Here is a 23,968-nt window from a genome sequence, read left to right as displayed (position 1 = left end):
CCTGGTCTGCCTCCGTCTGCGCCAGGGGAATTGTCACAGGTTTATTTGCATTTCTTCTGGGATTGAAGGGAAACCAAGGCAAAGCAATGCCAGCTTTCATGAAAGACCTTGATGCTGATTTCCTGTGTTCACTTAAGAGCCTGCCACTCCTGATTATTAGTTATGACCATGATTTTTCAAAGCCTTTGTTTAAGGTATTGTTCTCCTGAAATACGGGCATGGCTGGCCCATGAGCGAGAGCCCTCAGTCAGGTTTTTTCGCTTGACAGTTCAGTTCAGGGTATTGCACAATGTGTATTTTACAAGATTACTTACTTCTTGTTTTTATTTCTGTAATTTAAGGGTGAAGGGAAATGGTTTGTATTAATAGCAAGCTCATCTAGTCAAGTTGCTTTTTTACTGTTTTTGAATAATTGGGTTCATAGTGTTTCCCCGGGCCATTTACTTAATTTATTTTTAGGAACTTCTAAATATTTACTTGATACTTATTTTTAGGAACTTCCAAAGTATATCCTCATGGTGGTATACAAAATCTCAAAGTGAACCACACTTCACTGCAGAAAGAAATGTGGCCTGAATTAAAGCATTGGAGTTTCTCCATTAGGAGACACCAGTGACCCAACCTTGTTGGAGCAGGTGGAAGCTGAAGGGAAAGTTTTGTGGAGCACGGCATGGCGCTGGGAGTCTGGCTGCTTGGCAGCAGCACTTTTCTGAATCACTGCGCTTCCTCTCTGAAGTACCTTTTGCAAAGCAGCTATCTTAAAGTATTTTTTTTTTGAGATGTTGAGATACCGATGACTGGAGTTCCCTGTAGAATCAATTACGCTTCAGCTTGCAAAACCTACCAGGAAAGTGATGGGTTGAAATTAACTGCACAGAGTAATTTCAAAATCTCAGCAATATAAGCTAAGCAGATGGGCTGGCTCACAAGGGCATCAACCTGCGGCCACTCCACTGGCCCTAAGTTTCCGCTGATGGACAGATGTGTAATTTAAGTGCCGTGGTGGAAACCAAGAGGTCAGGGTTCTCACAGACTTTCTCTGGTGCTGCTGAGGACTGAGGTGCTCTGGACTGGCAGTCAGGCCCAGGTGGAACGCCTCTTCTGCTGCATTATCATTTTGCATACATTATTTGTTTTTTGTATTTCTACTCACTTCTCTCATGCTCAAGAGCACTGAGGGGTGACAGAAAGTTATGGAAGTTTCTCTGCTCATGCTGGGATTGCGTGCGTATTCACAAATTTAGCAACTAATCTCCCAAAGTCCTGGTTTAGTGTGAGACCTGGATGCCTCATAAGCTGTCTCTTTTTTGGTTACCAGCTGAAGTGTCTGTAACGGATGTCTCCGACTGGTACTGGACATGGCAGTTCCCACTGGGGATGCCAGTGTAATCAGGGAGATTTCAAAATGAATGTCTCATTGCTAGCAGAAAGAAGAGTAGCTCTTAAATAATCTTCCTTCTGGAGGTGGACCTATGTTCATCTTACTCATGTTCTGTGTACCAGTATTTCCATTTCCTGCTGTGTAAAATATGTATTTATCTTGCAGGTGTGTCATGACTTTGTTTAACAGTGTCAGTCTTTTTGAGAACTGTTTATGCAGGAGGCTTTGTATATGCACTATTTTATTGTAATTATTTAATATTAAACTGTTTAGATGCTGGAGTTTAACAGTGGAGAAAGGTGATGGCCAGGCACCTGTGGCAGATGCTCAGTGCAAAAGGCTCATCTCCTGCTGGCGATGCAGCCACAGCCCAGCGCCGAAAGCAGGTCTTCCATGTGTACATGCAAGCTGAGCCAGAGGCCAAAAAACAGCAGCTCCTCTGGAAACTGGGCTTTGCTTCAGGCTGACTGAGGCAAGGGTTGCACTGGCAGAGAGGTCTCTCTGCACAGGCAGGCAACCAGGAGTGCAAATTGGGGACTTCTGGCCACTCGGTCCATGGATTGGTGTTTCAAGGTGTCCCACGACATGGGACTGAGAAAAGCAAATGGAGATGGCGTGTGTGGCGCCTCTGTATTATATGTGAAACCGTGACTGCTGTTTTTCTAAATGTCTGCTGGAAAATATTTGGATGTCTGTGTGTCCTTGAGGATTGAAAACTCCTATCTGGGTGTAAAATCCCTATGGATTTCCTCTGTCCTTTAGTGTGATCAGCGGCAAAATGCTCGTTTCACTATGAGGTTTTGCTGCGTTGCTGAGGAAATAAGTTCTTCAGTGCTCTGGGACAGAGAAAGGGTGAACGATGGTGACAGCAACTGTCCTGCAAGTTGGGTTGCAGAGGGAAGTGGAATTTGAGAAAGGAGGTCCCAAAAGGAGTCACAAGCCTGGCTGACATTGTGTTGGAGAAGTGAGGCTCCAAAAGAGAAATGGGGTCATGAGCAAAGCTGGTGGTGAATCTCGGATGGGAAGGCTGGAGAGCTGCTGTGCTAGTTTTGGCAAGTTTTATTTGTAAAGAGCTCGTATCCCAGATATGATCTTTATGAGCCCAGATGACCTGACTGACTTATGTTCAGAGTGTCTCTCAGGTGTTTTGTTCGGTAAATCCTTTTGTCAAAGAGAAATGTCCATGTCTTTCTGTAAAGTTTACTACTGGAACACTTTCCCTGCAACCCAGTCATTATTATTTTTTTTGTAGTGAAAACAATTAAAATGTTTAGTAAATTAGTCCATTAGAATTTGCAGTACACATAAAATGCTGCAGGAACATGACTTGAAGCTTGCTAATTTTGAGGTTAACGCAGATACTTACGACACAGACCACACATCTCTCTATGCAGGATTTTGTATTTGTTTGCTGTTTAAGCTGACATTGAGAGAATTCTGTCAGATTCTTAAATCAGCATCAGCATCTATTTCTTGCGTGTCAGGTTTAACCACACAACTGTGACTTTCGGTAGGCAGACTCAGTAGACAAGTAGAGCAACACGTGTTAAATGGCTTGAGTTATCTCGCACATTCTGTGTCTTGGGGTTTTGTTCCCACGTAGAAAGAGCCTTGGGCAAAGTAATATTAACGCTTTCTGGCACCAGTAAGAATGGTTAGATCAGTCAAAAATTATTTTTAATTATTATTCATTTAAAGGGGAGGAAATGGATGGGAATGGCAATAAAAAAATAAGGTAAATGTACGTAAAAGTAGCTGTTTGCATTTCCTAAGAGTACCAGAAGACAGCTTGTGTGAAGGTGACAGAATCGTGAGCAGCTTGAAAGAAGGTAGATCTATAATAGATTCAAACCATGATTTCTATCAGGGAAGCTTTCAGAGTTCATGCTGAGTGAATTTCTGCCTCAAGGAAACAGTTGTGTCTGTAAATACAAAGGACAGTGAAAGTCTCCTGGTCCAGCTGGCATGCTGGAGCAGAGCCCACAGAATTAGATGGTTCAACCCTAAAGTCGGTTAGTTGCCCTCATTTGTTATACCTTTTGTGAGCATGATTTGGTGACTCTCCAAAAGCAGTACAAAATTGCCATGGCTCTAGGAGAAGAGTCTTTTAAGAAGTCTTTTAAACCTCACCCGCTGGTGCTGGAAGGGGATCAGGGGTAGGGCTGGGATAACCCTGAGCCATGGCAGGATCTGGTTTGGGTCACTGCTCACAGGTGGGCTCAGCACCTTGGTACTGTGCTCTGCAAAAGTTTTATTCCTAAGTAGAGAAAATTAGGTCAATGAAGGAGCAGTGCAGCTTGGCATCTTGGCTTTTTCAAGTCTGGGACAGGAGAGAAAAGCCTTGGAGACCCTTCAGAGCCTCTCTACCAAAGCCTTACCTCCAAACATGACAATTTGCTCCCTTTTTTCTGTTTATTCTCTGTGCCAGGTCTTTTGTGGTTCCGTCCTGAGCTTTTTGCTTATATATTTGGATAACCCACTGGTCTAGGCAGGGTGAAGCAGGAGGACTTTTCTTCAATCTGTGGCTCCTCCACTCCCAACCGCCACAGTAATTTCTGTCATTTCATTTCCCTGTGTGTTTCCTCCTCCTATGTAATTACTTGCAGGCAGCCAGGTAATATCAAGCAGCCCCATTAAGCCTAATGTTATAATTCACAAAAAATGCAGATATTCCCCCCAAGACTTCCAGGGTTATCTTTCCAATGCTCTTCGTGGCTCTCTTTTTTTTTTTTTTTTTTTTTGGCTACGAGACCTTGATAATCATAAATTTACTAAAAGCCAGGAAGAAAGGACTGCATTTTTCAAGTTCTGCACAGATGGAAGGGGAGAGACGTTTATGGATGAAGCCACCTTTATTGCAGCACTGTCTCAAAGTGCAGCTGCATTGCTACCCTCAGTTGCTCCCCCCAATGCATTAGTCTCTGTACCTTAACTGGTACCTATAAGCTCATTTGGGGCTGGAAGAGCTTCTGACACTGTTGCTAGCAAACCAAGGAGGGTACAGCAAATCTGTTGGGCTGGCCCAAGCACGCCATGCAGCCCAGGCACTGTGCTTGGCTGCCCACCCTTACTGTGGCTGGGCAAGAAGTGTCAAAGTTGACTCTTTTGAGAAGGCTTGACTCCAAATTAGCTAATCTGCTGATCTGTGAAGACGAATCGTAAAAAATAGAGATGGCAGATAGTGGGTCAAAATTACTTACAGAAAATGAAGCAAACAGTCTTTCCTGCAAACATACTTTTATTTTTTTTAATTTATAGTTTTGTAATATTGAAATAATATTCTATACATCTCAATGGTGACTGCTGGATTTTAGCTACCAGCTGTAAATGAAGGATTTCTCAGTGCACTCTGCTTCTGTCAGATACTAAGTTAAGCAGATTTAGGCAAACAAGCTGTCCTGGTGCAGAATTTTGCCATCCCACAAATGCAAAGCACTGAGGAGAAAATGTTCTCAGAATAGAGAGGGGGGAATATTAGGATTTGGATGTAAAGTGGTCTCCAGGAAGAATCCCTTCCCCTCCACATATAAATAAGGTGTCTCAAATCTGCCACAGAGCACACAGCAGCACATTGGAGTAGATGCTATGCACAGATGTGAACAATGCTATAATCGAGACCCCTCCATAATGCATTTTTTTTCTTTTTTGCAAGTAATTGCCTATGATGGAAACCCAAGTCGATAAGCCTGACGACTTGCATGTTAATGTAACATAAAAAAATCAGTAAGGGAAGTAATAATACTTGGAAAGGTATGTGAAACTTGATGAATCTTCTCTTACACATATCCATTTTTCAGTGACTGTCATGTATTCTTAGGAAAAAGGGCAAGTTCTAGAAGCTACACTCATGAGTTTCTGGATAAATACTGATATCTGCCAGACTTTTCTCATGGAGGAGGAATATGACTGCACAATAGTGTGACTAAACCCCATATTTATTATTATTGTTATTAACCCCCTGTTATGTGTAGTTGACGGAAGTATTAATGGTGAACTGCCTCAAAAATAACAGAAAATTTTGCTGGAGCTTTGTGAAACCAACGTTGCTTGATTTACTTTTAAAGTGATGGACTCCACAGAGGGTAATAGAGGTGTTCTCACTGACCTTTATATGAGGAACATTTTATTGAGTGTATTTAGGGAAGCCCCTTAAAGCAGTAGTGGGAGAGTTGTGCTTTTTGTGGACAGGACGAGTAAAGAAACTTCAGGCATAAAGAGTTACACCTCCATTTAGGGTGAGACAGCAAGCCTGCAATCTGTCCCTGGGGGCACTTTAGGTTTTGAAAGATTGATGAAGTGCTTTGCAGGAAAGGATTCCCCTTGTGCTGCACTTGTTTTATGTTCCTTTCTGTTATTTCACTGGAGGCCACATAACAGGCTTAATCCTGTTTCCATTTAAATGAATGATGAAAAACTTCCATTGACTGCAGGCAGAGCAGGGATTGAGCTTGATGTGTTGCCTTATGTTACAGTAACAATTGGTTGTCATGCATTAAATATTGCTCCTGGGGTCTATATCTGTATTTCAATCAGGAGGTTGCAGAGGGGTTCTTTGCTACAGTTTTCAGTGGCAGCAAGGTCTGAAGGCAAAGTTGCTGTGTCCACTGGAACCTGGCTATGGCATTAGGAATAACACCACGGTAAGGCTCTCATGTCTATATGGTTAGCTTGTAAGTAAGGATAATTTAATTATTTTTGAATAATTAAGGAGCCCATGACACTTGTGGGCTCCAAAATTCACCTGAGATGGAGACAACATTGAGCTTCAGACTTGCTCTGATGAAATCAGTGCCATGCTCTTGCTTAGTTTAGTACAACAAGGCTTCTAGCGACCAGCAAGGCCTGGGGAGAGGGACCTGGTGTTGTCATGTTGGCTGAGTATGACTTTCCTGGAGACCGCAGGCTGGCTGGGCAGGGGTTGCTGTGACCCCAGGCAGCTGATCCTCCCCCACCTCCGGAGCTGGAGGTGGCACAAGACACCTGGTAGCACGGGCAGGTGGGCACCATCCAGCCAACAGGACCACATCAGAGCTTATTTTTAGCCATTCTGCTTCCACATCAAAAAGCCAATGCAGTGTACTTGCCTTTTCGCTGGTGCGTTTCTGTCCCATCCTCCCCATCTGTGAATCTGAGGCAGAGCGATTGTCCCCAGGCAGGCCAGGAGGATGCAGGCAATGCCGCCGCTGCTGCCAGTCTGCGGCTCTCGCACCAGTTGGAGGATTAGGCAGGCTGGGGTGAGCTCAAATCCCTCAGCTGCTCGTGTCAGATATGGAGAAGCTGCCACAAGACATCAGCTTACCTTGAAAAAGGGATGGAGAGGTATTTGCTGGGTAAGTACATCAGCAAAGCCGCAGCTGTTCTCCAGGTATCTCACATAACAAAGCAACAGCAACTAGTGGATGAGCTTGGTTTTATAAGTTCTGAAGAATGTAAATAAAATATTGTTTAGTCTTTCTGATTTGAATATATTGCTCCAGTAACAGAATCTAGCTGTTTCTGTCATTGCTCCCTCTGTAAATGCTGTGAAGAGTTTTCAGGCTCACCCCACAGCCTTGATGAGGTCTGTGGGCTACCTGGAGGCTGTGTAAAGTGAGTGGGGAAGCAAGCCAGCATCACTAGGATTTAGTCTACAATGGGAATGCACCTGCCTTTGAAATCTTTTTGAGACTCACAAATCAGAAAAGGTTGAAAATTGCTGCTGTAATCTGTCCTGTTCCTCTTAATATTTACAGTAACGTGCTCCCTTTTGTTAGAATTATGACAGTGATGGGTCCAGGTGGGTTTGGGTTGGCAGCAGGTGGTATAATTTACAAGTGGTGTAATTTGGACTGGTGACAGTGCAGGAATATGGTTTAGCACCACCCAGGAGCTTCTCCTTCACTTGTTGGTGTATGTCGAGGGTTAAGATTGCGGGGTGACAATAAAACCCTGGCAGATGTATTGTTAACCCCCTCTTCCCCCCACACTTCCCCCTCCCTCTCCCCCTTTTTCACTAAGGAGAGGCGATTGGAAGGAAAAGAAGCACAGAGTGAAGAGAGTTGGAAAAAATTAAAGATGTTTTACTAATGCTACTAATAAGAATAGAGAAAATAATACAAAATATACAAAACCAATCTTGAAAGTCTCAGCAACTGCAGAGCTGGCACCCAAAGTCCTGGATTAGACTCTGCAGCCAACCGGAGCTGGATTCAGTCTGTCACTAGGCCTCAGTTCGCAGGGATGACTAGCAAGGTCCTCTCCTAAGGTCGGCCATAAGCAGCAGGGAAAAGGGAAAAGCAACACGAGATCCTCGTGATCTCCCACTTATATATGAAGTATTCACGTGAATGGAATGTTATACCCAGTTGGTCAGTTTCTTGGTCTCTTTCTTCTCGTCGCCCCTCTCGCGAGATGTCCATCTGTGCTTATCATTAAGTTTGCATTCCATTGATAGGTTTACCAAAACATGTGTCTGGTGCTCCAGGAAAATGCAGTTAATATGAAGGCTTTAGCTGACAGACAAAATTCACTGAAAGAGAAACTTGTTTTTAACAAAACCAGGACAGTGTACTAGTGATGTATTACTGAGGCAAAACCAAAACCAAGCAGTACATGCAAGAGAGGGAAAAAAGGGGTTTGTGTGCAAAGTGGATTATCACTTGATATTGCATTGCAGAAAATTATTTAATATGATTTGGGCCAAGGAAGGGAGGTATATATCAATATGTATAAGTCTAAAGTTAATAGGATGAGCATGAACATAAGATCTTTGCAGTAAAGAAATACGAACCGTTTTATGTAGGCCTAATGTCCACTATTTACTTGTTGAAAATCCCTGTTACATTTGAAGCTCTCAAAACTCCAAACTTTGAAGGATTAGTTTTCTTCTTTGTATAAGGAAACCTTATTTCTTCTGATATAAGAAAAGTGGCTGGAAAGCCAGGATGGCAGGAAGTGAAATCCTGATCTGTATTGACATGTCAGCTCAACAGTATTTGTCAGTGGCATTTTTTGCACATGAAAGGTGTATTTTTGCATTAATCAAGTAAGTGTATATTAGTCACAAATATGCAAGCAGGAGGTAAAGAACTGATGCATTTCTATGAATCTACAGAAGAAAAATAGTTATTAATGCTGTACAAAACAATGACTATGTATTTTAACACTGAAATGGAGACATTCATGGGTTCCCTTTTCCCACTTTCTTTGCTACTAGGATGAAGGAAAAAAGAGTTCATCTATGTTTTGTACCATGTATTCTAGGACTTCTAAGTGCGTCAGTAGGGCTGAGTATTAGGCATCAGCTGGATTAATGTAATTGATTTTTTCAGTTTACCTAATGTGGCTTTTCGTTCAAGGTCTGCTTGCTTCCAGTTTTAAATGTGTAACTCTGCTATGGATATCACGTTTATTTTGTCCATAAGCTGTAAAATATTGGTAAGTTTTCATGCAAATGTGAAAGGCTTCACTTGCCAATAGGTGCATAAAATAAGTGGAGCATTCATACTGTTGGACAGTTTTCATAACGTTTGTGTGATACTAACTATTCCTTGGGGCCTAATATTTTTATAGAAAACAGATTATCAGTTCCAAACAGCAGCATACGGAAGGATTTTTTAAGTCTATGAACACATACATGCCAGCTTTAATTTAACAGGCAGATTGCATTCAAAGGATTAGCAAATCTCTTATAAAACATATGTTGTAAGTAGTTCTGATGATTTCTGTTGGTTTATTTTCCTTGAAATATTTTCAGTAGTAGGCAGCAAATTCCCTGTTTTCTTAATTCCTGATTTTGTTGTTTTTGCTCTCCAGCGAACAGAGTATTTGCCAAGCCCGGGCTTCAGTTATGGTCTATGACGATACCAGTAAGAAATGGGTGCCAATCAAACCTGGACAGCAGGGATTCAGCAGAATCAATATCTACCACAACACGGCCACAAACACCTTCAGGGTAGTTGGAGTTAAACTGCAAGATCAACAAGTGAGTAACTGTATCAAGTTTCCTGTAAATTAACCTTTGATCTCTTTTGATACCATCAGTTCTATACTTAATGCAGTCTAGCAACATTTCCTGCTCCCTGCGAGGTGCCTACGAATTTGCTTACTCCAGTCATTCGGATTTTGTATAAGTTTTTGTGCAGAGAATGTATCATAATTCATTACTGCTTATTTGCAAACAGAACTTTTGGTAAATTTCTGAGATATTTTAATGTTACTTGTCCCCCCCTCCATTTTTCCTTGTGAAATTAGTCTTATTTCATTCTGCAGGTTTTGCTTTCAGCTCCACCTAAATTACTTTTTCCTCATTTTTAGCACTACTTATAAAAAAGAGAAATAAATAAATTGTTCTGCACTGCCATCTCATACAGCATGATTGTGACATTGCTGTGATAGGTAATTAGTTCCTTGTAATGCGTTTTAATATCCTAGGTGCACACTGTGATCTGATTTACAGCAGCCTAAGGCCGCAGGACCTCCTTGGGTATTAAAGGAGTTATATGGGATTTAGATAATCAGAACTGGGATCAGACCCTCCTCGGGCACTAGTCCCAGCAGCCTAGCTGGTGGGTGTGCCGGGGGGTGCATGCCATCCATAGCTACATGTCCTGTTTAGACCCTAAATAACAAAAACATACTTGGGTGTAGTAGCGGTGTTATACCATAGTGTCCTTTGCATTTTAGAGCAGAGATTTTGGAGTCGGGGTCTCCCTCTGTGTGTTGGCGTGGGGTGGGTGCGGCGGTGGCAGCCCAGCCTGCCCAGTTGCCCACCTCCCACCTCACCCTGTGCCCTTAGAAAAAAGCAGGTGACTTTCTGTTGATTCAGAGACTGGCGTTGCCTCCTGGGAAGGTGTCATGAGCAATACAGCCAGTGTGAGATGGGCAGGGGCAGGACAAGCCAGGCAGGAGCTGGGGCACCAGCACCTCTCAGCTGCCACCAGTGTTAAATGGACCAGTCTGCTCATGGAAATGCACATGATGTCCCTCAGCCTTCAGCTGTAATGATGCTCGGGGCAACTGGAGAATCTAGGCAGGTTGCTTACTGAAGTGTTAAAGAAGCAGCAGAATAGAAATGAAAAGAAGAAGCAGAATAGAAATGGGTGGGGGTTTTAGAACATTGGTTTTCAGCTCCTTGTAGTGCACTTTTGAAACATTTGCCATATCTTTTGCCACTGTTTTTATCCTTCTCAGTAGAACAAAGGCAAGATATTAATATAGTTCAATTTCAAAAATGAAAAAAAAAATTGAAAATAAATGAAATATAGTGGTTTGTTAGTCAGTCGTAAAGGCCAGTGTTGCTTTATAGAATCATGGAATCACAGAATCATTTCAGTTGTCAGAGACCCTCAGGATCATGGAGTCCAACCATGCTAGCTGTTTATTTTACATAGCCAGGAGAACATAAATGATTTTCATGTGACTACAACCAAAGATGCATCTGAGTAGCTGGTCTAAAACAAGCAAAAGTCATAAAGTCTACATGTACATGAAAGGAAAACTATGTACCACAGGTCTGTCTTAATCAGAGAATACAATTCAAAGAGTAGAACAAGTTAAAAGGTCAAATATTGATCTGTACTTTAAACATGTTTTGCATCAACTGTAACATTTTATTTGTTTGCAAATGTTCCTACTTATGAAGAAGCTGCATGTCATCTAAAAATCATCTCAACTCAGAAGGAAACAGAAGAATATATTTTTCTAGAGTGTAAAGACTAAAATTTCTCCTTCAAACAAACAAAAAATATGGGTTACCTTAGTCACTTAAAACTGTCTAAACTATTTGCCTGAAATATTATTACAAAAGTTTGGTATTATGAATAAAGGAAATTCAAGACAGTGTAGCATAGTAGTATTAAAAGGAACATTCTTAAAGTATCAAGATTCAGATTTAGTATATTTTATATGAGTCTCACATGGAGGCATAAGCTTGCTAGGCTTGCTAAGTATTTGCATTTAACAAGAACAAAGATGAATTTCAGTTAAAATAATTCTCTGTGCAAGCCATTTCATTCTTGCTCCCAGGTTGTGCTAAATCACACTGAAGGCAAGGTTTCAGTAAAAGCTGCTGCTTTGCCAGGAAAGCCATATTTTTCAGAAAGGACCAATCTTCAGCTAATGTGTGATTTGGCATATAACAAAGCTAATGAAGCTGCACAGATTTCCAAGAGTTGAGAAGCTAGTTTAAGATACGTAACACAACAATATCACAGAGGAACAATTTTAAGTTTGATTACGTACTGTTTGGCAAGGCACAGACTAGAGTAATCTTCATTATTTCACCCTTGCCTGTTTCAAATGTTTCACTTTTAATTTTTGTTGTTTTATATTACACCTCTAATAATCTCTCATTTTAATTTGCATCACCTTTTTTTTTTTTTTTTAACATGTCTTCTTGTGTAAGCTCCTTTTATTGTCTTTTTCTAGTTGCCTTTCTGTTCTCTAGCCCTTTTTTGGTGCCTGTGTTTGAGTTTGTGATACTGTCCTCCCATTCTGCTCACTTTATCTGTGTTTATCTTCTTCTCTAGCAGACGGTGTCTAAAAAATTCACCGCAAAGAAATATGGTTTTTAGAGTGGCAGAGCTCCAGCGTCATTCTCACCACCGGGAAGTGGTCACCAGCCTCTTGTTCTCCTTTTGTCTCTGAGTGACGTGCTCATCACCTGCTTGCGTGCAGCAGCAGTGTGAGATGACGGACCAGCAGCCCATGAATTCCCCTTTCTGCTCTGCCCACACGTGCACATTTGCATGAACTCATGCTGGTGTGAGCAGTACTCTTCAGAAAACCAGCAGTACACTTTTGAAGCTTTTGAAGTAGCCACAGAGGCCAGAACTGGTTTGAAGCCAGGGGCAGATCAGTGTTACAATCGCTTGATGTCATGAGCTTTGATGTTTCCTTGCAGCCTTCCATTTTCTCGTAGCCCAACAGTCGCAAGCAAGCGGTTTACCTGTGTTGTGACTTGCCAGCGGTTGTTGTAACCCAGCGTGTTGTAGAGGTGAGGTGTGTTAGCTTCAGTCACCATGCAAGAAGTTCGCAAAGCTAAAAACATACAAACGGTCCACCTTTGTGGCTTAGCTGACAAGCACTAGCTCTCCAGTTCAGAGTCCTGATCAACTGAGGGCTTAAGATCATGGGTTTGCATGGAGTGATTTCAGCTCAGGATGATCTAATCACCGAAAGGCATGTGCTGAACAAATAGGCAGGGAGGAGGGTGAAAGTCAAAAGTGCATCGGATCTCCTGAGGGTTTGGTGTATTGATGTGGGTAAGAAATGAATGTAAAAACAGGGCCTTGGGGAAGGTGGGACGTTTGACATTTGAACCTAAGCCAAAACTGAAATGGGGACAGCATTCTTGGGATATAAACTAAACCACATTTTTTTGAAAAATAAAGAGCTAATTAATCAGCACTGTAGCTTATTAAAAGTTGGTCAGGTTTGGGCCTGCTTACAGAAGTAAGGAATCTGGCCTCAACTATAGCAGTTTTTAGCTGCTATGCCATCATATGACTGTTCCCATGGCAGTGCAGCACACCCGAAGCTGATAACAAACTTCTGAGCCATTTTGTATTCTGGAATATGAAGCTCTCAGTGAAGAATTATAGGAAGAGTTAGAAAAAGAGTTGTTATGGACAAATCCATTACTTATTTCTGCAAGATTTCCAGCAAGTTTCTCCAATTCACCCATCATAGACTACATCTGTAGCTTAAAGATGAACTGTTGGTCTGCTCAACATGTCAGATGGTATCTTACTGACATATGAAGCTTTAGAGTAAAGATCCCTTAGAAGCACCTGTAAAACAACCCTTATGCTCCAAACAGGGAGACCTTCTTTAATTATTGCTCTGAAGCACTTAGTTACAATTGTGTGCCTTGCAGAGACTCGACACCATCTCTACCAGATACCTGTGTGCACTCATTCTTAACAACAGCAAGAGAACCCATCCTCTTTTTTTCTGTTTTCTAGAAACATTAGCTAAAGGAGATAAAATTAAACTCTGGCTATTTTACATTTCACTTCCCAATTTTAAACTCTCTGTTTTGAGTTTGAAGACAAGGTATTACATGTGCAGGCATCCTGACAATGAAGGACAACATTCAAATTCTGTTTTTATTTGACTGAAGGAATCAAGCTCTCAGAACAGAGTGGATGCTCTGAGTTTGTTGAGTCAATGTTCTGGGAAAGCAAATTTTGAACAGTTTACCTGACTTCTATTAAATGATTTTTGGCATAGGTTTTTATAATTTCTGTCTTTCAGTGTCCAACTGCACTACACCTTCTCGTGCTCCTTAGTCTTTAGTAGTGCTTGTCCTTTGAAATGAGATGTTCTTTTTGTGGTTGATAAATACTCACTTTGCAAAGTCTGATAGAAGCTCACACTCTTCTTAACATTTAATGGAAGATACCGGCTGTGCCCTCCCTTGGTTAAGCTACTCAGTAGTGGTTGGTACATGTTAAAACTTTGTTAAAGTACATGTTAAATGTTGGTACATGTTAAAAATTGGTACATGTTAAAACTCTTGGGTTAGTAATCCACGCATGAGTCTACTTGATACTTCAGAGACCCCTTGAGTGTGAGGAACATTGGTACAGGCTCTCCCAGTGGCAGGATGGGGATGGTGTCACCGTTTTTCAAGAGAAAAGGGCCATCTAAGTCGTTGTATGTATGAGTGAGTTCATGGCTTTGCTGTGACTGGAGTGACACAGTTTCCATGTCATTCTGGTTGGTGTGGGTGGCTTCCCTAAAACATGCTGTTGGTGCAGTTCCCATTTTCAGGGGACCAACTCTTGGGAGCCTGTGTACCAAATGTAGGCTGCCTTGCATCTCCCTTTGCATCACGGGTGGCAAAAAAAACAATATAGTTCTGATTGCTGTCCAGTGCATTTACATGGAAACTTAATAATGATATTGGTTTGAGAGTAACACTTTGACCTGACACCTGATGTTTAATAACCACTACGATAATTTATCCCTGAAGCTAGACCAAGTATTCAGTGACTGTCTGGTATCTCACTGTTTAATGCTGGCTCAGGTAAGAAAATGCATCATAGAAAAATATAAAGTATATCTGTAATTATCTACTGGTGTAGTGGCTTCTTTCTGGTTTCCATAATTTTTTTAATATAAATATAGTATAGTTATAAGACATCTGTTAACTGTCTATATCAATGAGACAGTGTTATCCGTCAAAAATAGGAATGTGTGAAAAACAATTTGCTCTTTGTGTATTAGGTGCTCATCTAATGTTTTCCTGCCAATTTAAATTGGCAGTCCTCTGAGGAGTCAAAACTCAGAGCTAGGAGTCATTCATCTTTGAAATGAGTTTTAAAACTCTGCTTTTATAATTGAGAAGAATTGTCAGTCATGTCACAAAAATATTGTTAATCTGATTAAATATGTTGGAATTTTTTAGATGCAATAATAGTGCTAGCAGAAAGCTTTCCAAAGTACTGGTGAATCAGACTGCAAAAAAGATGTATTGGTGGGTTTTCTGGTGTGTGGGATCCACCTGTAACAAAAAAATACTGTGTACAGCATGTATTCGTTATTGGCTCTGTTTCACTGTCTTCAGTTGCTGCTCCCATCTTACCAAGTCCAGGAGGGTAAGACTCGTGCTAAGTGTGAACTCCCAGACAGCATGCACCAAGGTCCCTCTTCCTACTCCTGTGTACCAGTGTCCAGTCTGCCTAATTTACAGATGAGCCATGCAAACTGGTTTGATGGAGGATTTCCATTGATAGGCTTTCAATGAAGACCAGAAACTGTGGGCTTCTTCTGGCTCTTGATAAAACTTCAGTCCAAATTGCTCAATTTCTAGAGACAATCGTGAATATGCAAAATCAGATTTTCTGTATTTGAATAATGAAATTTAGACTTTCCCTGCTCATAATTTTAAGTTTCTCTGTCCCTGGTTCCCTACTGCCCCAGTCTCTGTGGGCTGATGAAGAGTGAGCCTCATTTTCCCACTCCTCTTTGTTCCACTGCCCCTCTTTATGAGAATAATTATGATCCTTTCTGTAGGCATTCTGTTTCTTAAATTTGCATCACAACAGAGTGCCATTGTCACCGCGCAGATGGATATCTTGAAGTGCTGTGTCTGCCGTGGGTCTGGATTATTAGTGGTGCCTGTCCACTTTGAGCTTATGCTTTTAGCATTGGAGGTTTCTGGCCGGATCCCAGGAGTACTGTGTAGCTGGGTGTCCCGTGTGCCCTGCCCAAGGACAAAGAGGGCATTGTATTTAGCAGACTAAATCAGAAACACCCTTTGGCTGCAGTCGCTCCTTACCTGGAAATTGCAGCATGTACAGCAAGGGAAGAGGTGGAGGAGGAAATATTTAGTTGTCTGGTTTTATCACTGCCTATCTGATTCTAGAGAAAAAACTCTTTCAACATAAGTAGCTGGTGGTGTGGAGGCTTACAGGAGGACAAAAGCAGAGCTGGTGCAGTGAGTCAGGCATTTATCTGCTGTAGGGCAGGGTTAGTGCCAAGAGCTCTGTCTGGCTCTTTTTCTGTCAATTCTGCATGATCATCCCCCAAAAGATGGCAACAGCTGCTGGCCCTGGCTCCTGACATCTGTCTGCTGCATTGCACATCTGTATCCTGCAGAGGTGCTGTAGAAAACACAAGCAGGTAATAGATTTTGCAAAACTAGCTTGCAAGTCCCCGAAGCTGAATTGAACTGTTGTAAATCTCATCCCCAGATGTGGGTCTTCTGTCATTGGAACACACGGTGCCTTACTGCACAGCCATGTAGGAGCTGCCTTAGGAATTGCCTCTACCAATTTAATTAACCTTTACCAAAGGGTTGACTTTTTTCCCAGTGTAAATAAAACTGTTTCTAATCTTCACCCCTTTCTTTTGAATCACAGGTAGTGATTAATTACTCAATTGTGAAAGGACTGAAGTACAATCAAGCAACACCTACCTTTCATCAATGGCGGGATGCACGGCAGGTCTATGGCTTGAATTTTGCAAGCAAAGAAGAGGCTACCACATTCTCCAATGCAATGCTGTTTGCTCTGAATATCATGAACTCACAAGATGGAGGTAAATTAGCAGCCACTATGCTCTTTATTAATCTGTGACATTTTACAGTGTTTATTATCAATCACCCAGTGCAGTGATGTTGGATAGTTTGCACTTATAAAGGCTGTTATAAGGAAAAAAGTTAGTCTCTGGTAGACAGCCATCAGCATTTGCAGTGGTATTAATTGCACGTTTTCAGGTTTTATTCCCTTTCCTTCTAATTTTTCATGATGCCTTAATTCACAATAGGAAATGAATGGTTATTTGGAAATGCCTCAGCAGGCAGGTAGGCCTACTAATTTATGTAGATCTGTGTATGAGTTGTGTTACATCTAAGTTGGCAGAATGTAACTTAAATGAACAGAAGCTACGTTTTATAAGGTAGAACTTGGAGATGGTATTTCCATTGTGTTGGCTATCAACTACAGCTTTTGGTTCTTCTGGGCTGACTTTAAAAAGAGGAGTGTTTGGCATCTCAGTTATTTCATAAGGTAAAAAGCAAAGGCTTGTGCCCTGGCTGTTGACTGATGTTGTTCCTAAGTACTATATTGACTGCAGTTGAGGACTGTGGTGAGATTTACTGTTTTGTGAAATTATCGTTGCACTAGCTTGACGAGGGCCTAAAATAAAGTCCTGGTTTCTCAATGGTCTGGGGTATCTAGACCAAGTGCTGCCCTCAGTTACATGCCTATGGTCTCTGCAGCTCCTGGGCTCAGAACAGAAAGCAATCCTTGTGTGGTGTCTTTTTTCCTGCAAAATACACACTGCAGCCCTATTTTCCTTTTGAAAACACAGTGAGTCAAGGTTGACATCACTTGCGGCTGTGCAGGTGTCACTGCAGTGTTCGCCATGAATGGACAGCAGCTCTTGAGAGACGTTGTTTCCTGACAACCTTCAGTACACAAATATGTCTTACTGAAAGAAGTTTTTGTAGCATAAAAGTTCATGTTTGTTCTTTTACTATTTCCACTAATCCTATTAAGCTGACTAATGCAAAAGTCATAAAAATCAAGACGTCTTATATTCTGAGCTATATTTAGAAGTGCTGAGAACTGAATTCTGCCTTCTTCAGCTTGAACTTTTTCAGCTCTAGTTGTGCCACAGCAGAAGCCTTCAGGAGGAAATCTGGCCAACACTCACCAGTCCTAAATTCATGTAACTCTGAAGAGTGGAAATTTTTGGCTGCTTATGTGCCATCAAGCCCTTTGGACCACCACATGAAACTACAAAATTTGGATACTTTAACTATGGTCTTGATGTAGTGATTGGTTTGATGCCTAAGATGAGTCTGCCTTTCTTCTGAAAGACCTTAAGTTTGTTTTCATTTTTGGGTTTTTTTCCATCCATCTCTTCCTGTCAAAGGGAGTGGAGTTTTTGCAGGATTTTGAGGTCGTTCCAGGGAGGTGCCTTGTGGAAACACGAGTCTCAAGATGAGAATTTATTGCTCTTAGGCTAAAATGAAAGAAACTGTTTTGAAGTGGATACTTTAGTTATGTTAGCTATTCCTAGCAAAGAACAAAAGGTATTTTTAGTAAAGTATTTTTGAGTACTTGAAAAGCCTGTTAGATTTCTGAAAAGTTTATCAATATACTGCAAACAATAATTTACATTTTGGGGAGTATTCTTTTATTCATTTACATAGCACACCAAAGTGTGCTGGAAGCATTACAGACATTAGATCCAGCCCATGCTGAAGAGCTTGCATTTAAAGTTTGTAATTTTCACGTAGACATAAATTGAGTCACAGATGACCTACTTTCTTTTCTAGAAAAAAATTATGGTCTGGTAAACATTCAGTCTTCAACAGCCCCTTTTCTCTCATACATAAAGTGTTAAAAGTTTCATTTCTAGTTGTCCCATTATTTACAACCGAGCTTGTCAAAAACTGAAATTTGATTTAAAGGGGATTTCAGCACTTGTGGTTTTTTTTTTTAAAATCTCTAATTCTGTGAAACAAATTCCCAGAGTATTGATTTTTATCAAAGTTAATTTTTAATTACAAAATTTATTTCTATAAACATTTTTCTTTAAAATTATATTAGCTACAAATTGGTAATATAATAGGTTATATTGAATACTTGTATGTCATCATAAGTTTCCCAGTTATTGCAATGATCTCAGCATGTGAGCTGACAGCAAAAGTACATAATGGATATAAGGTATAAAATGTTTTTTTCAGATATGCTCCTCTAGGCTCATATAGTGCATAAGCTTTTGTGGGCATGAATTAATGCAAATAGGAATTCACACAAATACACACATCCATATATCTTTTCAGGCATAGCCACTGCCAGCATACTCCATACATTCTGCTGCCTGGGTGCTACATTAGAGTTTGTTTTTTCATATGGAAGAATCATTAGGAAAAAAATGTATTTATTATATCTACGCATCCATGTATTAAAGTTGCTCATGTGCTTATGCAGATGGATGGCAGCTTTAAGGAGTACATTTGCTAGCACAGAACTGCTCACACACTACTAAAATCCTCAGCCAAAACCAGAGAGTTAAACAGAGGTTCCCTCTGGCACATTCATCCTTAGTACAGAGTACCCTATCTGACTGCTAGCTCTGTTCTGGGATATGCTACGTGCGCTACTTGGGATGTGCTATTTCTAATGTTTACTTGTTTCGTATATTCCTTATTGAGACATTATTATATTTAAGTACTGCTAATTTTCCCATAATTGGATACAGATTCTGGCTTCCATGGCTGCTCCTCCCTTCGTTCCACCACCCACTTGCATAGACTAAAATTAATCATGGTAGACTACAGCAGAAAACCTGAGACTGCATCATCTCTTCAGCAGACATGGAGTCAGGGTACTGTAACATTTGGGAAAATAACTGGTCTTGTTCACAAAGCAATGGTGTGGGTTTTTGAATGGTGCATTAAGCTGAATTAGATTAAAAAATGATAGCAGTCTGTGTTTTGGGGAGTTGGAAATAATTTTTAGGCAGTGCTGCTTTTCAAATGGGTGAGTCACTTCAAATTAATATACAGTTAAGAACTAGCTTGAGCATTACTGTATTGTCCCACTTCTTCACAAGGGAGACTGCGAGACCTGAGACGATGCACCACGGGCACTGATCTCTCCATGTGATTACATAGGGCACTAGTGAAAACCAAAGCGAGTGCTCCGTTAAATGCCTGAGGTTAAATGGGCCAAATGAGATCCTAAATCCAGCTGCTGACTCACGAGCCTGTCCAGATCATCCCTGGGGAGGGAATCCTCCCAGGAGGCTGACACCCCAAAGCTTGGGAAAGTAGGGAGAAAAGCCATAGTCTGAACTTGTTGTCTAGTCTTTATTTCTGCAGCAGATGAACTCATGCCCATGCCCATGGAGAGGGCTGGCCACCACTGGTGTGGGCAAGTCCGAAGTGCTGCGATGAGAGGTGTGTGCAGCATCCACAGGAGCCTCTTCCAGTGCCGGTCCCCAGGGGGATAACGCCAGCCTTGCGGTGCTGGAGCTGAACATGTGCCCAGCTCAGACTCGTGCTTTGTGAGGGTGCTAATGATCATGTTGGGAGTAGTCTCAAATGAGACAAAATAAGACTAAAAAGAAAATAATAACACAGATGTGTACCATCCTTCTTTTAGAGGTTGACAGTTGCCTTATTGAATCACAATTGTTTACCTGCCAGCTTGTGTATATGCCTAATAACTTTGATTTCTTTATATGTCTCTTTAATCTGTTCTCTACAATAAAAAATGAAGAGTTGGTCCTGATCTAGCCTGCAAAATGAGAGCAAATGATAATGTTGACTTGCTCATTACCACTCTCTTGCTTACAGTTCTTTAATGGTGTCATTTCGTAAGACCACTAGTATGACAAATGACTTGCCATTCAATTGTTTTTTTTCCATGGGTGTCCACTTTGTGAATCCAGGCCTTTTTCTGGCATGAGTTACCTGATGCAAGGAGTGTCACCAGCTTGTCACCTGCAGCCAGGTTTCACTGGGGACAGAGCATCACCCCTTCTTGCCAAGCGATACTGCAGGAGAAGTATTTTGCATGGAGTCTGCTCGCAGGCTGTTTGATGTCTGGTAAGCAGACAAGCTTCATGTTCTTCAGGGCTTACATCCTCTTAAATCTAACAAATGCAATGACTGGTGGCAGCATGGTAGTTATTGGAGCAGGACATAAGGTGAGGTTATCAGCAAGCTAAAACTGGCAAGTTCTTCAGTAATGTAATTTTGTAGGAAAGCTGATGTTGCCAGTGATGAACGTAACTCCTTCTGTAGGGCTTAATGGAGCCTGTACTCTCAGTGCTTCTCCCACAGAGTGGTTACACTGCCCTGAGAGAGGGAATGAGACTATTTTCTCTCTCTTCTTGCTCCCCAGATCGCTAGGGACAGGCAAAGGAATGGCTTCATTTCTTTCCTTCCTTACTTGCTCACTTCAGACACTGTCCTTTCTTCCCTGCTCATCCCTGACAGCCCCTGCATGTTTCCATCAGAACATTCTGCAGAAGGAGGTAGTGGCTTTGCTTTGTGGCTTCCATGGTTTAGACTTGTTACATCTTGGAGAAGAGCTGAGAATCTGATGCATGCAGTGTGCTGGTAAATGCTGCCTACGACATAGCGAATATAACATATTGTGGACTTTTGCTTTTCTTTTGATGTCTTTGCCCTGGGGACTTGGATAGTTATTGTTGACTTAAAATGCAAGAAAACAGCACGTGCTGGAAAACCTTATGCCAGAAGGCTATGCTGAAGAGTTAGTCACAGGTAAGGAGGTCAGCTGCCTCATCTGACTAAGAAGGGAGAAGTTGGAAGAAAGTGTGCAATAGTAGGGGAGAGGTTTGAAGACAATGAATACTGCTTTTTTTTTTTCTTTTTGCTTGTAAGAAAGCCATTTTCTTGTTTGGAGTATAAGTGGCTTACAGACCACATGATACAGATGTGCGGGTCACAGGGAGTGCAGAGTTCAGCCCCGTGCCTTCCGACACGGAACTTCACAGACCCAGCTTTAACTCTGCAGGGAGGATGTTTTGCCAATCAGAAGGATTACTCCTCACTCCTCTTCTTCTGATTAGCAGATCTACTGGCTTTGCTTTTTCACCATGGTGGATTATTTGGCATGTATTTCTCCAGCCCTATTTCCTACAAGTTGTATTTGGTGAACTTCTTTGGAGTTTGAGATTTTTTCCCATTTTTCAGTCATTCTGCTCTTATCCTAGTCCAGAAGCAACTGCATTTCTGTGTTGCCGGGAGGAAGCTTCCTTGAAAAGCACTTTGATCCCTCCAAAATAAGGGGAGAAATAGAAGAATAAAACATTGATTCATCTAACAGCAGATAAACTGACAGTATATAGCATAATTTTTCTCTCGTAGTTAAATGCCTGACATACTTGTAAGGTTTCCATCAGTGCAGGATGTGTGTGAAGATTATGATGCACTGGATTTCAGATGCAACTCCACACTAATTATTTTTTTATTAGAATTTTGTAATGATATATTCAGTTAATTTTTTCATTGGAATATCTCCAACTAGTCTTGCATCTCTCTTGATATTTCAGTGGCACTGAAGTGTAGCTGTTGGGAAAGTCAGTCAGCTGCATTCATCTTCTACAATGCAGTGACTGTTTTATTTGATAATATTGCCTCAAGAGTTCCCAGCGCCAGAGAGGACATAGTGTGGGAAAACAAAAGACTGCATCTTCATTACAGTACTGCATAATACATAAAATAACACATCAATAATGGAGAGGACCCACCGCAGAACACAATGCCCACTTGCAGACAGCTGGTTCCAAAACCATGCTGGTGTAAAGAGATCTGTGCCCCATGTAAGGCACTTCATACACTGCACAGCAGACTGGTTTCCCACACTATCAGGTGTGTCAGTGCAGATTATAAACCATTAAAATGATATATTCTGTGTGCATTGTACTTTAAGTGTGCTAATAACATTTAAAGACTCATAACCCTGTAACTTCATATGGTATAGACATTGCAGGACACCGAGTGTGCCATTATGCTGCAGGTCTTTTAGCCAAATCATTCCAGAAGTTTTTCCTATTTATAATGTGGGCATGGAGAACTTGTAAATAGCAAACTTTTAAACTTACTAGTGTAAATACGATCCATGTGTTCCGACACCTAGTGCTAGCCAAAATAGCAAGCCACAGGCAACAGTTAATGTGGTGCATGTTAAAAATACAAAAAGCTTTTTCAGCTCTAAAAAGCTTTCCCAGGGGAATAAGTCTTTCCCAAGTGACATCTTCCAAAAGCACCAATGAAAGGTTTAGAGAAATAAATTTCACAGGTTTTTCAGCCTCATGCCTGCTCCAGTTTCGATATAAACTTTAGCCACTCAAAAATACGCTGCAGATAGGGCAGTTTCTGATCTAACTTGCTGTGCTTTGTAAGTCAATGAAGAGGAAGAGAAAATTCAAATAAGATAATGAACTTTTTCCTTTCATCTGCTGCATTGCTTTATCACTTGGACTGCTACAGAAAAATCCACCTGGCTTACAAATAACCTTTTAGTATGTTGCTTACAACAGTAATAAATTCCTTCCTTTGGGAACTGGACAGAGATGAGCTGTTACTCAGCAAACAAGGTGTGAATTTATTTTCTTGAGCAACCAGTGAAGGGCACTCCCCAGGCAGTGTCTCACCGCGCGGTCAGTGGTTCCCATCTCTGCCCCATCCTTGAGGGCAGGAGTCACTTGTGACCACAGCTGATAAACGTCAGCTTGGGCCATATTAGCACTTGTTGTGTCTTGCTTCCAAGGCTTCTCCTTACTGTACTAATGGGGATAACAGTCCATACACAAGCCCACTGCCCATGTTTCCAAAACCACCAACACTTCTCCTGGAATTATGGGCAAATTCCCCTGCCTGCAAAACTGCTCAAGTGCCCTCTTCTCAGGTTAACCTGGGTTCCTGTGGTGGATATATGACATTTCTAAGACCCTGGGTACACTTAATAAGTTGAGTTCACATTAAGAAAAACATGTTTAAAACCTGAACTGGAGGAAGTTGGCCCAGCCAGAAGAAGCCAAGAGTAAAACTGGTTAATCTTCCATATTAGCTTGGCTCCAGCTGAGTGTGGAGCACAGGAGGTGAACTGCTTCACTCATGAATGGATAAACTGGGATTACAGACAACTTTCAGTGTTAGAACTGTAAATATCATTGCTATTATTCATATGTCAGGAAGTATCAAACATTATTTAATTATTCTGCTCTATAGAAGTAGGCATTGGGGTTTTTTTCATTCACTTTTTCAACCCCCCAGATGGTAGGGATCCATGGCAGAAAGTTTTCCAGGGCAGTGAAGTGCTTTCCCAGTGTTATGCTAATAAAACCCCATGACATGTTGCTTGTATGCGTCTTAGCCACTTTTCTGCAGGACTCTATTATATCCCCGCTTAGAGCAGCAGCAACGCCAGAGCTGCTGTCGCGCGTCTAGAACAACAAAAGGTGCCTCTGTTCTTTGAAGAGCATAACAAATCTAACGGCTCTTGAGTCTCTTGCCGATGTTTTTGCTGCACTGAATTCTTCTGCGCTAAATGAAAAACCACTTCAGGAAGGAAACTGTCTGGGGAGAAAATTGTTGAGAGATTTAAG

The 23,968-nt window shown here is 41.4% G+C and overlaps 1 protein-coding gene across 8 annotated transcripts in view; it reads left to right on the top strand.

Moving 5' to 3' along the window:
• EVL (Enah/Vasp-like) overlaps positions 1-23,968 on the top strand; it is a 157,699-nt gene that overhangs the window by 70,388 nt on the left and 63,343 nt on the right. For all 8 annotated transcript variants that reach the window (XM_065063493.1, XM_065063489.1, XM_065063490.1 and 5 more), the window contains exons 2-3: positions 9,176-9,344; positions 16,231-16,408. In XM_065063493.1, coding sequence (XP_064919565.1) covers positions 9,176-9,344; positions 16,231-16,408 — 347 coding nt within the window. The remainder of the gene's footprint in view (positions 1-9,175; positions 9,345-16,230; positions 16,409-23,968) is intronic.

Source organism: Columba livia, chromosome 5 (genome assembly GCF_036013475.1).
Source record: "Columba livia isolate bColLiv1 breed racing homer chromosome 5, bColLiv1.pat.W.v2, whole genome shotgun sequence".
Lineage (NCBI taxonomy): Eukaryota > Metazoa > Chordata > Aves > Columbiformes > Columbidae > Columba > Columba livia.
This window is presented reverse-complemented; position numbering and strand designations above follow the sequence as displayed.